Genomic DNA, 15,448 nt, shown 5'->3' on the forward strand with positions numbered 1-15,448 from the left:
GCAGTGGGACACCGGCCTGCAGAGGGCGCTCTGTGCTGGAAAGAGCTAATTCCCTGAGATGACCAGCAGGAGGTATTGCAGGGGTGAGTCCTGCACCGTCACCGTATCCCTTTATAGTAACTAGAGGTATGCATCTTAAAGCTCATCTGTTTTCGTACTCAGGATCTGCATTGTTATTCAATTCCTCTGTTAGATCTACTGACATTTCACCAAGCAAAAAATAAATTAATCATCCCCTTATTAAAGCTGTCATAATCTATCTTACTTGTGGTGATGCAGGTGATAAGCTTGAAATACCTTTGCAGTACTTTATAACCCTGCTTGTACTAATTAAACCTTCTGGCTGCACTTACATATGCAACTTGTTTAGCGTGCAAAGATGGATTCTCTTTTCCAGCATATTGCTGAGATCACTATTCATACTGATTTGCAAAAAGGACCAATTTATGCCAGACCTTCCTGGCCTCCAAAATTTTAAAAATTATCATTTATATAGCACCATAAATTTATGTGGTACATTATAAACAGGATGTGACTTGTCTGAAGAGCTTACACTTTAATGGCCAAATCCTCTACCGGTGTAAATTAATATTGCTCATTGAATTCAGAAGATCTATGCTGGTTTACTCCAGCTGAGGATCTGGCCCCACAATCAATGGAATCAAATATCATTTCTCTGATATTTTCAAGACAAAGAATCCCAAAGGTGTTCGCAATGCATGACACTGTAACCTTGAAACAGTAATTAAAGCTTCATCGTTTTTTGTTTTTGTTTCCTTGGATGAAATTCAAGGCCATAAGAACAATTTCTGCCCTGAGTGAAAGGTTGAAGTGGGGCTTAAGTGGTCACTTGCTGTCTGCACTGGGTTGAATTTCACTTCATACGCATTAATGCTCTTTAGAGAAACTATGCTCCACAGCAGCTATATAATTTCTGTCTGAGCTTACACTGCTATACAGTCTACATCAAATTAAGGGTGTGTCTACACTTTAAACTGGGGGTTAATTTTTAGCTTGAGATTTATCCATGCTAGCTCTGATTGAGCTACTGTGCTAAAAATAGCATCTCTGCATGGGCGTGAGTGGCAGAAGAGGCTAGTTGCTTTATGTACATCTCTGACAGTACCTACTTAGGGTGGCTAAGCCTCTCCTGCCATTTGTGCTGCCATGGCTCCATTCTAATTTTAGCATGCTCACTCTAACAATCAGAGCAGAATTTGACTCAGACTCACTATTATAAAGCGAAGAGAATGCAGAGTACCAGGTACAAGCTCCTGAGTTCAACTACAGCCATACATTTGTTATCAGGTGCATATATTGATGGCTAAATGACTTACTGTGATGATTAGCCCCTTTTCCTGGAAATATTTGACCAGTGGAACAGCATTCTGCTTGAAATTAATAAGTCGTCTTTGAGTGGCTTTGAGGTTATCATCAGGTCTCCCTTGCTGTTCAGCACGTTTCAATAACCTTTCTTTCAGCCGCTGATTGGAACAGGCCAGAAACACCACCAAATCTGGAGTGCAGATCTGTAGTGAGGATTATCCAAAAAGACTGTGATTTAGTAAACCATCCAGAACAGCCATAAACAACAGTAACCTTTTCATGTAAGTCTTAAATATGCTATCCTTGCATATATTATTTCTGAGCAGCTTGCTGACTTTGACAAACTCAGTAATTCTCAGTTGACTTTGCAGGCTACTTTATATATAGACATGTTTGTCACATTTTTATTACTAAAAGGTTTCAGTAAATTGTAACTAAAATTTAGATTTAAAAAAAAAATCAAAATATATAAGTATCCCATATTCCACAGGAAACCCCTGTGAAGTTTCCAAAAGTAAATAATTTATTCAATAAGATGGCATTTAAAATCCAACAGTCACTATAGAGTTTACTAGGGTGCAGAGCCAGAAGACAGGAGACCTGATTTCTGTTCCCAGATCCACTATAAACTTCCTCTATAACTTAAGGACAGTCTTTTATTTTTCCATGGCTCAGTTTCCTTATACTAAAATGATGATAGTATCATCCAGTTATTCTTGATTCAGAATGTTCTTCTTTTCTCATCTGTCTTTTGTCTGTTCGTCAGCATATTTCCATCTCTAGATGTTTCCTAACCCTGACTTGACTATTGCAATCAGTTTTCCCTAAATCTTTTCCTGTTCCTTAAGTCCTCATGCACTAAAGTTTACAGAGTGCAGAATTATATAGCCAGATGATTCAGCTGCAGCTGGATGTGAGACCATATCAACCCAATGGTTCCTCAAATTCTAGCCATCTCACAATTCAATTTAAATTGTCCTTATGATTTTCAAAGCTCTTCATGGACTTTTAGTTACTTCTGTTATCAACCAGAAGTTTCTCAAGTAAGAGAGATGCTCACGGAATAAGTAAGACCAGCAGAGCCATGATAACCATTCATAGAAAATCTCCTAAAAGTTCTCATGAAATGGAAGTCTTCAGAGCCCACTGTTCATTGCTTTATTCCATATGATAAATACAGTGGGGAAAAAATGTCAAAAGCACATAAGTGGCTTAGATGCTGAAACCTACTGAAAGTTGATGGGACTTAGGCTCCTAAACCACTTAGGTGCTTTTGAAAATGTTACCCGATATTCTTGATGTTCCCCCAGCCTACAACATCCATTCTCCTCAGTTTACTGATTCTCATTGGAGTGTGAATCCAAAGCATCATGCTCAGCAACCCTACTTAAGCTGTGTTATTTCACAAGACTGACTGGACCCCTGCCTTGATTCAAGCCCTTGTTCAGTTGTTCTGCTCCATCTATCTTGAACATTCTCCTCTTTCTGTAACAAAGCAAGTTGCTTCTCTTTAAATCTTTCTTTTTCTCTTTAGCCTTTCAGAGTGTGTGATGTTTCTGACTGTTAAGGAAGCTGGATAAAAATAAACTCTATTATACAGTGCAGATCTCCATCTGACTACAGATTACAAAAGGGTTGTGTGCATTCCCACATACATTTATTTCTGATGTCCCTAAAATTCATTGCCAAAATTTTAACTTCTCTGTATTGTGTGTGTAAAATATATGATAATATAATAGTTAATGGTAAAGAGTGCAAGGTACACGGATTATTTCCCATAAAGTTACCTATGTATAAATTGACTTTGTCTGCACTATCTAAATAAGGTAACGTTTAGTAACATTAAAGGGGTATCGTTAAGAATTATTAAAATGTGGACAGGGAATGATTTACATACCTAAAGTAACATGTTTATTAGAGAAGAGCAACAAGAATGATTAAAGGTCTTGAGAACATGACCTATGAAGGAAGGCTGAAAGAATTGGGTTTGTTTAGTTTGGAAAAGAGAAGACTGAGAGAGGACATGATAGCAGTTTTCAGGTATCTAAAAGGGTGTCATAAGGAGGAGGGAGAAAACTTGTTCACCTTAGCCTCTGAGGATAGAACAAGAAGCAATGGGCTTAAACTGCAGCAAGGGAGGTCTAGGTTGGACATTAGGAAAAAGTTCCTGTCAGGGTGGTTAAACACTGGAATAAATTGCCTAGGGAGGTTGTGGAATCTCCATCTCTGGAGATATTTAAGAGTAGGTTAGATAAATGTCTATCAGGGATGGTCTAGACAGTATTTGGTCCTGCCATGTGGGCAGGGGACTGGACTCGATGACCTCTCGAGGTCCCTTCCAGTCCTAGAATCTATGAATCTATGAATAAGTAAGCTACTGTAGTCAGTAACACTTTATCTATGGTAGCACCTCCCATCTCAGAATTGTGAAGTGCTTAGGCTGACACATGAATTAGGCTGACACACCCATATGAGGTTCAGTACAGAAGTTCTGTCACTATTTTACAGGTGGGTTTTGTGGAGAGGTCAAGAAACAAATTTTGAAAAGTGGCCTCTAGTTATGCATGCTTCCGTTTTTGGGTGTCCAATTGTAAACATCTTTGACCTGTTTTTTCAGGGATGCTGAGCTCCTGCAACCCCAGATGAAGTCAATGGAAGCAACAGCGGCTCACCATCAAAAAAATTAAAATTGAGGCACCCAAAATTGATGTAAACATTTCAGAATTTGAGCCCAAATCACTAGCCTATGGTCATCATGCAACAAGTCAACGGCACAGAACCTAGGAAGTACAAAAGGGAAAACTAAGACTAGATAATAGGAATATTTTTAGGACTATTAATAACAGTAAGATAGAAGAAAAAATGTCAAGGGAGGCTGAGGCATCACCAGCACTACAGTGGACTAAACTAGATGATTATTGGAAAAGTTTAAAGATAATGAAATCATTCTTTGTGCCATGGAGTTGCCAGGTGGGGGATTGGAACTGAATGACTAAATACAGTCAAATCTAATGATTGTTTGGTATAGACTGATCTCTGTTGAAGTGATGAGAGCTATTCTGAATGCAAATCAATTAGCAATATTAGTTTTGGTCATTTTAACAGCATTTTTCCATTAGCTAATGGAATAATTTATATTTTTAATTTTAAAACTCTTTGACATAGCTGACTCAGGTAGAAAACTGCCAATTCTTTCCCTACTCCCCTCCCCCAAGTCCAAGGCAGGTACCCCAACTCCAATAAAATAAAATTTCATATTGTTTCAAGCTATTTTAATTGTGTAGTTAACTAGGTTCTTCTGTCCCTTCCACACACCCTATAATCACAAGCCAAATTAATTGTGACAGCTGAATTCAAAGAACATCATTACTCTCAACACATCCTATGAAAAGTTAATTTCTGTGTTAGACTTCTGTGCAACAGCATTCTGGTAAAAACAGCTATGTTAAATTCAGGTGGTTGTTGTTAAGCAGGGATATGAAGAAGAACCAGAAGTTGTAGGGTTTTAATGGGCATATAATAGTAAACAAACCCGATTCACAACATGAGATTTACTCACCATTGGAGGAAAAGTACTATGTATTTGAAAGTGTTCCAAGTCATGGAACCGTATGGCTATAGAATGCATGGTGGAAAAGTAGTGTCATCTAGTGGGGTGAGCATATTAGTGGTACCCAGGACCTCCACTGTTCTAATCCTGGCTCTGCCACCATCTTGTACTTGCTAACCAACCTTATGCAAGTCAACTAAGGCCTGATCCAGTTTCCACTGAGAATAGCAGAGGGCCAGTATGGACCGAGACAATATAGTATTTTGGACAAGTAAATAAAATTGTGGTTAACTTTTAACTTACACAGCATATCTCCTGATGGCCACCTGTCCTGGCAGAAGTGAAGAAAGGTGGGCAGAAGGCCATAGCCTCCCCATATTGTCACCGGTTTTCCCCCTCTTTCAGTACTCCAATCCACAGCATCCTAATGTAGCCTGGGCTTATCAAGGCCTGCAGCTCTTCTAAGGCCTAGCCAATGTCAGTAACCCCATGCTTTCCGCTGCATGAGGCCACCATCAGGGCTGCTCAAGTGCAGTGACTGCAATATTCTGCCCTAACCTCATGTACAGCATAAAACCACACACAGAGTGAGCAACAAGAAACAGATTCCCCAGGAAACCAATAGCTCCCAAGGAAAAATGGGGAGAGGGTAGGACTGTGTAGTGGCATAGAGGGCAAAGCAGGAAGATGCCTTCTGCCTGGCACCACCTTTTGTGAGCAGCCCCTGTTCCTCCCCCTCCCCCCACACTCACTAGTCAATCTCAGTGCTTATAAGAAACACTAGATTAACCAATGGCAACTCTCCTAACAAAGGAGAGCTGCCCACGGGCTGGCAAATGCTGTGGCCCCACCACACAAACTGGGCTGATTGTGAGGGGCCAGTTCCCTTTAGAGTCAATGGAAAGACACATTCTGGGTCTTAGTTTTCTCTTCCAAGTTTTAAAATTAGGATAAAAAGAGGGTACATCACAGTGAGTGCTGTGAGGAAGATTTAATTGATTGCACATAGCACTTTTATAGTGCTTTATATTTTAAAAAGCAAAGTATTGTTATTGTTAATGTTTTTTTTTACTAACAACAGTAATAGTGTAGTAAGCTTCATGCTGTTAACACCAGAAACCCAGTAGCTGAAGCTGTTTATCCTGAAGCCTTAGCTTTTATGCTTGGAAACACATATCATCCACCCAGAGAAAATGTCAGTCCAAATAGTAGTTTAAAATTCTTAACACGTGAAGCCTATTGTCAAATCAAGCTATTCTCTAAAAGGTTTCTTAAAAGGAAATAGTGATTCAAGGTTATATTGGATGTTAACATATGTGGTGGGCCGACACAATAGATTCTAATTTTTGTGACGGCTGCATTAATACCCCTCATCGGTAGAGTACAAATGTTCAGTCAGAAAGCAGCTGAAAAACTGTGCTACAAAATTTATGTTTATTAGCATTTCTCCCTGGTGTTTAGATGCAAGAAGTGTGTTGCTCACAAAAAGATAACTTCTCTCTTACATGCAGATATAATTTGTATGGGAAAAGTAAAAAACCCTCCAAATATTAGCGATGACTGCATTTCTTTTTTTCATGAAGCCCTGTGTTTCTTGTTTACCACTTAACCTCAGCCGCAGCTATATCTTCAAGAGTATGCATCAGCTATGGCTTCAAGGGTGTGCATATGAAGTAGGGATGTGACAAATTACTGTGGACACAGAGATGTGTGGGAATAATTCACTGGCGATAGATATAGGTCCCTTACTTAAAAATTAGTATGGAAAATGTTTTCGCAACGAAGGTTTTTTCAAAAGTGGTTATAATTCAGTTGAAAATCAGCCTGCTGTTAAGATGCATTCAAAAGTACATCGCTTTGAATTTCCTAACTAGGGGACAGATTGTATTCTGAGTATTAGCATGCAGAAGTGATCCTCCACATGCAGATCTCTCCTGCCCTGCACAGAAAGAAAAACCCATCATCTCATACCAGTGCTTCCCCTAATACTCTTCTTTTGGGACTCAAGGATAGCGTTCTGTAGATCCAGCAATCTGTGCACAGGCAAGGAGCAGGAGGGATGCAGATACAGTCAGGAACCCATTGTTCTTGTCATCTCTTAGCTTTACACTCGCTACCCATCTTTAGAAGTCATAGGTGAGTAGACACCAACTGTCTGGCTCCAAGGAATGGGACCCTCAGGCAGTAGGAAGGCACAGGGCTTCCATATGGTTAGTCCTGTATCCCTTGGGGAACTGCAAAAGTTGTGAGTCACGCCCCATTGCCCATCATAGGGAGATTAGCCCCACTCTCCATTCCTCTGAGGAATACAAAGGAAATCCCAGAAGGGAACTATGGCTGAAAAGACTAAATACATTTTCTGTTTCCTATTTTAATAGATTCATAGATCCTGAGGCCAGAAGGGGACCATTGTGATCACCTCCTGTATAGCACAAGCCATAGAACTTCCCCAGAATAATTCATAGGGCATATCTTTTAGAAAAACATCCAGACTTGATCTAAAAATTGTCAGTGAGGAAAAATCCAACATGACTCTTGGTAAATTGTTCCACTGGTTAATTGGTCTCTGTTAAAAATTCACACCTTATTTCTAGTTTAGTTTCAGCTTCCAACCATTGGATTGTGTTACATTTTTCCCTGCTAGATTGAAGAGCCCATTATTAAACATTTGTTCCACATGTAGGTAATATGTAATCAAGTCACCCCTTAATCTTCTCTTTTGTTGAGTTAAATAGACTGTGCTCCTTGAGTCTATTGCTAAGGCATGCTTTCTAATTCTGTAATCATTCTCATGGCTCTTCTCTGAACTCTCCCCAATTTATCAACATCCTGCGCCTCTCTCCCATGAAGCTGAAAAAAAATATATGAAGTGTCTTGGCTCCCAAAGCAGCTGGCACAGTAAAAAGAAAAACTTAAAAGACTGAAGAAAATGTAGTTAAAAACTGATGTGAAAGTGGGGGGGGGGGGGGGAGGAGAGGGGAGTTAATTTATTACAAGGAACATGCAAAGAATTAACCAATTGAACTATTTCCAGAGTTGAACAAATGCTGCTATGTTTGCAAAGCCTTATGTTTCCAGTGGATTAATACTTCATGAAACGTGCCTAGACTGTGCACCGAGGTAGTAAAGACCCAGACTGATTCAGTGCTCATAAATTATCCTTTCTACATTTGATGTTAAAATTAAGGGCCATCCATGTAGAAAGGACATACATATTTTACGTACACAGATAACTAATGTAAGAGTAATTAAGCACTGGAACAAATTACCTAGGGAGATTGTGGAATCTCCATCATTGGAGGTTTTTAAATACAGGTTAGACAAACGCCTATCAGGAATTGTCTAGATAATACTTAGTCCTGCTTGAGTGCAGAGGACTGGACTAGATGACCTATCTAGGTTCTTTCAGTCCTACATTTCTATGATTATTAATGTTACACACGTATATGAACTGTAGCATATGAAAGGGGCCATACTAATTCATACATGACTCAGTACATGAACTCTTAGGACCAATATGTAAAACACATGCTACTTGTATAGCTTTCATATATGTCATATATTTGTATTCCATGCTTTCTCTTATGCAGGTTCGGAAGAGTACGGGGAAAGGCATCTTACTCACGAGTCCTGATCCAAAGCCTTTTAAAGTTAATGGTAAGAGTCCATTGATCTGAATGGGTGCTGGATCAGGCAGGGAGTCACTAGAATCACAATGCTTGAATTCTCTGAACTAAAGGGTGGGAGGAATTGTTAAAGGACCAAACTGAGAATTTGCATGTATTTTCCTTTGGTAGATGGTAGGAACGAGAAGAGATTGCCTATGTTCATAGTAATTTTGTTATAAATATTACCCAAATCTAAAACCTATTGGCCAAATTCTTTACTTGAGATCCAACCCCTTTGCACTGCACCACAGTGCCATGTTCTGGCCATAAATGTCCAGCAGGGAGTTCCCCTGCCATAGGGGAGCTCCCACTAACATAAAGCTGGTAGAGGTGGTTCCTGCGTCAGCTCCTCCTGTCCCTGGGATAGGTGAAGTGTCTAGGAAAGGTGGGGCATGTTGAGATGGGATGTGGCTGTCGTGGGTTTGAATTCCACTACACCTTTCCTCCATTGATGTAGAATCCATTGGAGGCCCCATGCCAGTGGTGTAAATTAGAACAATCAGGGGTTGTTCTGGCATAGACTGGCCCTCATGGTCAGGGAGCTGGAATTGGCTCCCCAACCCCCACTGAGTGGAGCTCAGCAGAGGAGAAATTCTGGCCGTGTGTAGGCAGTAGGTATTCTACTATGGATTACTTTCTTGTTGAGTTTTAAACTAGGCAAAGAACATACAGCTTCAACTCTAAACACAACAAGGGGGTGCAGAATGGTGCCGGTCCTCTTATCTTTTATAATAAAAATTTCTGGTGAGCAAATCCAATTCTCTTTTAGTCTGAGTCACCTCCTACTTAAACCAGTGTAAATTGGAAGTAAATCTATTGAAGGCAATGGTATTACTGGAATAAAGCCAGTGTAAATGACAGGGAGGCTTTGTAATCTCTGGAGGTATTTTTCATGTCTCCTCTTATTAATCAGATTGCAATAGTTGCCAGCTAGAAAATTAGATGATTAAACTCTCTTTTTTCCTCATTAGACAAAAAAAAGAAAAAGAAAAAAGAAAATATCACTAATTTGCTTCATTTCTTAATTCCTGGTACATTCTACTGGATACTCATGAGAAAACGTAATTGATCTTTCATGCACACTCATCATTAGATTAATAGTGCATTTAACTCTAATTACACTAATAAAGGTTACTATAAAGTTACTTTATGTCCATTGTGCTGTTACTCCCCATGATAATTACTGATCTGCTGTGTATAATACCATCTCTGCCGGGTCATTAGACTATTTGCATAATTTTTCTTTTTTGTTTTAGGAAAACAAAAATGTGTTTCCAATTATGCCAAATGATGCATGCTGCTGGAAGGGGGTTTGCTGCTAATTTACTTCAGTCTTTCATAACGTGGGTGCTACGTGGGTAACACAATTGTTTCCCCAACATTCATATAGGTATTTATTCTGATTAGGCCTAGACTGGGAGTTGGGGCAATTGCCTAGTGGGTTAAATCTTCACACCAGCTGGAGGGTCTCTTCTCTCTCAGATGCATGCTATTTAAGCATGAAATTCATGCCTGTGCAGAGGGAACTTAAGTGGGATTTAAATGGTATATAAACCATGTGCTGGCCCTCTAAATATCATCCTGAATACACTGACTGGGAACTCTGTTACTTATGACTCTGATGCAGCCATCAGGGCCTCGGTAACAAGTGCCAACAGCATTACCTGCTAGTTGGCCTTTCTCCCTGCAGATCAGCATCCCAAACATATAGTCAGCAGCTCTGCTTTTTGCTCCTCCCTCAGCGTAACTCTCACTCCTGGGCAGCAGGCACCTCAAGGAGGGTAACTAGGACACACAGGCAGTGTGTTAAAACCCTCCGCCTCAGCATATAGGAGTTAGGAAGCAAGTGTTACTGATCATGCAGACCAACTTTACTCTTCTGTCCAGCTAGGCTTTGTCCAGTTAGGCAGGGCTCCTACCCCTTATGCCTTTAGTCAAGTATTAGTCCATTAGGAAATGGTCTTTTGGGGCTTTAGAAGTCAGGGACAAAGGATAAAATGGTGGGGCCAAGAGGAGATAAACAGTTGAATTTGTGGGGGTAGTGAGCTATTTGAGATGGAGTTTTAGGAATGGGGAAAAACAGGAGAGGAGCAGGCAAGAGGAGGAAGATACATAGATTTTTGAGAGGGAAAAGGTAGATTTACTTTCTGGGCAATGGATTTATTTTAGGGGTGACAGATGAGATAGGAAAAGATGGATTTGTTTTGCAGGAGTAGAGAATCTGGCTCACAACACTTTGTGGGAGGGGTTGCGGGTAGTGGTGGGTGTGTAGCTGTTGGAATGAACCGGAATGCACCAAACGGCAGGAGGAGGCACTTTCATCTTAGATAAATAACAGCACAGTTGAATTCAAGAGAACTTCAGTTGTTCTGAAGAACAAAATTTTCACCATCCTTCCCCTTTTACTAAGTACCTGTCTTTTCTCTATAGGCATTAAGATTGAAATTCACCCATCAGTGGATGGTCATAAAAGATCTGTGATATAGTGGACTTGTAATTGTTCTGCTCTACAAATCCCAGCACAGAGAACAGGACTAGTGGCCACAAACACTAATGTGGGGCTGTATAAGGGTTGCAGCTACTATCCATGCCCAAGGATTTGAGTAATAGACCTAGAGGATCTGTAGTGCTGCCCTGAGTCTGCTGTTGTATAGGAGGAGAATTCAGTTCTCCCCAAGTTCCTACAGTGTTCTCTGCACAAAATCTGTTTTACTCCAGCACTGTGGAGAGAGCATGGACTCCTCCCTGGGGGAACTGTATTTGGGAATTAACAGGTTAACCTAATTCATACAAAATGGTTCTCTATAAATTAAGAAAAACAAAAAGGCTTCCAATCTTCCGGTTTGCAAAGCACATGTAGAAATGAATTTACATGTTCTCAGAGGCATCTTTAAAAGAACATTGTATATATTTGATTGAAATTTAAGTTCCTCAAATTCATCCATATTATATAGCTCACAGAACACAATTAAAAATACTTATTCTTTACAAATTAATCTCTTTATTTTAACATGGTATTAAACTCTACACTCTTCATTAACATATCCATGAATTGCAATATCTACCATACATTTCATTTCATTATTGATATAGCTACCTGTTAATAAATTCTAGTCAAATTTGGATGTATTTACTCCTGCTGAGATAAAAAAAAAAAAAACTGCTGAACTCAGAAGGGAAGAGTGATATATGAGTGAATGAAAATGGAATAAAAGTAATTGAAATTAACTGAAAAATATTATAATGCTAAGCTGTGGTTTTCCTAGGAAGAAAAGACCTACTGTCACCTCAGAGACTGGATGAGAAGGTCAAGCTGCAGTTTCTTCTTCATAGGCAATTTGAGTTCAACTCACCAATCAGAGCCATCACATTATGGTGTCACTGGAGCTGAAGATACTTAACATGCATGAGCATGCTGCTCCTGTAGGTGACTTGCTGGATTTCAAGCTGACAGGTTAATACTAAGTAAATCGCTTTCACCTCAACATTTTCCAAAATGTGTTTGGAATTTAAATAACTTTCCAATATTTGCCAATCTAAAGGAAAGTGGAATGCCTGCTTTTAGGGTACTTATTTATTGAGGCTCAAAGAAGGGACAAACCAGAATTAAATCAGCAGTAATGACAGCCTCAAGCATTCAAAAATAATGAACAGGTCTCAAAAAAAATCATGAACAAATTTGGGGTTCTTTTTATTTGCTTTTTGGTTCATGTTTTCAAGCTTTTGTCCATGACCAGGAGGACTAGAAACTTATTTTCATTTAAAATGGTAGCTGAGAGTCTCATGTAATCACATGATTCAAGGAGCTGGAATTTTAAGAATAAGCACTATTATCACAAAAGTTGGCAACACTCTTGAAATAGGAAATGGGAGAATCAAAACTGGGCAAGAACCCAAGGCCTTCCTGTGAGAAAAGCTATCTGGGTTAGGATGTGAGATATTCAGTCACTGGGAGAAGGAGTTAAAGCAGAGAAATAAAGGCCTTACTTTGGACATAGGCAAGTGGCTTTAAGGAAAACTGTGACTCCCAGTGTTCAGAGTCTGATTTTGACATCATACTAGTTTATATCAGTCATAAAATCATTTTGATGACTGGAATTACACCAAGTGGTCATGGCTGCTATTGGAGGCTGAGCACTTTTGCTGCTCAGATACCATGGTGATACGAGCCTCGGTATTACCAAAATTAGAAAATCTAGAAGCCAGTTTATTATTCTAACTAATCCAGTATCTACAGAGGGAACTGAGACATTTCTGCATAGTCATATGGAGGGTTTTGTAGACCAAGAAAATTGCGCCTCAATTCTAATTTGAAGTGTCATCTGTTCCTTTGGGCTTTAAGATGTAAATATGGATGCCATGCAGGGAGGACTAGCATGACTAGAGATTATTGTTTGGAGGGTTGTCTTTCTTCCCCTTGATTTGTATATCTGAAGTGATACAGAAATAATAGCCACCTCTGGGTACTCTGAAGATGCACATTTACTACAGGCATTCTGACTAGCTGAGATGCACTCTGTTTTGATATGATTCTACATAGTACTACTTTGGGAACATTCTAGCTGCACGGCACCATCAAGCTGATAGTGGAAACATAACTGGGAGATATTATAATCTCTAAACAATTCCTATGTTCAGGAATATTAGCATTAATTGGTTTGTTTTGGCTCAACTATATTTTGTCCTAGCGAAAAGGGAGTATGTGAAGTTCAGTGAATCAAGCTTTTGGATTAGCTGAAGTGGCAAGAAGAAATGTGTTGAAGTTAATAGGAGTAAATACATCAGAAGTTTAACTAGAATTCACTATCAATATAAAAAATGTATGCAAGAGCAGACATTGTAATTAATGCTCATACTGTAGCATTTTGTAATTTCTTGATTAAGTAAAGAAAAGATGTAAGCCCAAAGAATGCTAACTCTTCATAATTGAGCCATGTGAGCTGGAAAACCAAGTAAGTGTAATTTTTAATTAAATACACATAATTTTAATATTAGATATTGTGTTAAAGACGCTTCTGATGATACAGGCACTTATTTAACTAATTTCTACATGTGCTTACAAACAAAAATGGTAGAATGCTGTCTTTGTATTTTTTTAGTATGGTGAGCCATTTCTGACAATTAGCCATTAGCTTGTCCTTGTAATTACTGGGCATACGTCCTTCATTAATCACTTTCATAATGGAGTAGAGTGTAAGCCAGTGGTTCCCAAACTTGGTTCGCGGCTTGTTCAGGGTAAGCCCCTGGCAGGTCGCGAGACGCTTTGTTTACCTGAGCGTCCGCAGGTACGGCCGCTTGCAGCTCCTAGTGGCTGCGGTTTGCCGTTCCCGGCCAATGGGAGCTGGGGGAAGCGATGGCCTGGCCCATGCCACTTCCTGTAGCTCCCATTGGCCAGGAACAGCAAAACGCGGCCGCTGCGAGCGGCCACACCTGTGGACGCTCAGGTAAACAAAGCATCTCGTGGCTCGCCAGGGGCTTACCCTGAACAAGCCACGAACCAAGTTTGGGAACCACTGGTGTAAGCATATAAAATTTGAGGATGACACCAACTAAAAGGGGTTCCGTGCATTTTGGAGGACAGCATTAAAATTCAAAATGACCTTGAGAAATTGGAGAATTGGTCTGAAATCAATAAGATGAAATTCAGTGAAGATGAGTGCAGAGTACTACACTCAGGAAGGAAAAATCAAATGCACAAATACAAATTGTGAAATAACTGGCTAGGGAGCAGTACAGCTGGACTGTGATCAATTGTTCTCCATGTCCATTGAAGGTAGGACAAGAAGTAATTGGCTTAATCTGCAGCAAGGGAGATGTAGGCAGGGTGAAAGTGGGCTGGTATGGGTCGGTACGGCATACCAGTAAGAAGTGGCCACCAGTACCGGCCTGTATGCAGCCAATGTTAAAGCGCTGCTATGGCAGCGCTTTAACTTCACTGCCCCTTTTGCCTCCTACCCACCCGCCCACCCGTCGGCGGCCCTGCCGGTAGGGATCCTACCAGCAGGGCTGCCGATGGGGGGTGGTGTGTGTGTAAAAGGGGCAGCTGCCCCGGGGTCCAGCAATTTAAAGGGGCCTGGGGCTCCCAGCGACTGCTGCTGCTACCGCGGCAGTGGCCGGAGCCCTGGACCCTTTTAAATCACCGCCGGAGCCCCGGGCAGTGCAGGCCAGGCAGCGCGGATGGGCTGGCTGGGGGAGGCTGACCCCCCAGCCCTGCCCCCTTCTGCCAAGGCCTCACCCCCTTCCGGGGGCCCGGAGCTGGGCCCCCAGACCGGTAAGTCTTCTGTGTTACTTTCACCCCTGGATTTAGGTTAGATATTAAGATAAACTATCTAACTATGAGGATAGTTAAGCATTGGAATAAGCTTCCAAAGGAGGTTGTGGAATCCCCATTATTGGAGGTTTTTAAGAACAGGTTGGAAAAAACACCTGTCAGCGATGGCTTAGGTATACTTGATCCTGCCTCAATGTAGGTGGCTAGACTATATGACCGCTCTTCCAGCCCTACATTTCTATGATTCTGTAGTGACATTTATACCCTAACACTGCATAGAGGTTAAGTAAATCTCCTTCATTCAGGGAACTCTGTAGAGGTGGCGTGTGTATGGCAGATTTTCCTCTCTATGGTCAGTAGCCCGTAGCCTACCAGCCTATGCCCTTACACACACCCTACATGGAGGTTTTGGAGCACTGCATCTTGATAAGAATGGAATCTCTCCTGGCCCACCTCCAGCCTGCCACCACCAACATTCTCCACAGTAGCCTATTCTGAGGCAGTGCAGAGCCTGCCTCTCTGGTGTATCTTAGGTACAGAGGCCCCTTATGCGGACACTATCCAGACATCTTCCTCAGCCTCACTTCCCCACATCTCACAGTCAGAGCAAATATAGGGTTCAAATGGCACAGA

The 15,448-nt window shown here is 40.8% G+C and overlaps 1 protein-coding gene across 1 annotated transcript in view; it reads right to left on the reverse strand.

Annotated features, from left to right (window-relative positions):
* Window positions 1-15,448, reverse strand: part of LOC113407233 (adenylate kinase isoenzyme 5-like) — a 151,375-nt gene that overhangs the window by 122,754 nt on the left and 13,173 nt on the right. The window contains exon 6 of the mRNA XM_026655478.2: window positions 1,338-1,529. Within this exon, the coding sequence (XP_026511263.1) occupies window positions 1,338-1,529 (192 nt within the window). The remainder of the gene's footprint in view (window positions 1-1,337; window positions 1,530-15,448) is intronic.

The sequence above is a fragment of the Terrapene carolina genome, unplaced genomic scaffold (genome assembly GCF_002925995.2).
Source record: "Terrapene carolina triunguis isolate 2854851 unplaced genomic scaffold, T_m_triunguis-2.0 Scaffold210, whole genome shotgun sequence".
Classification (NCBI taxonomy): Eukaryota; Metazoa; Chordata; order Testudines; family Emydidae; genus Terrapene; species Terrapene triunguis.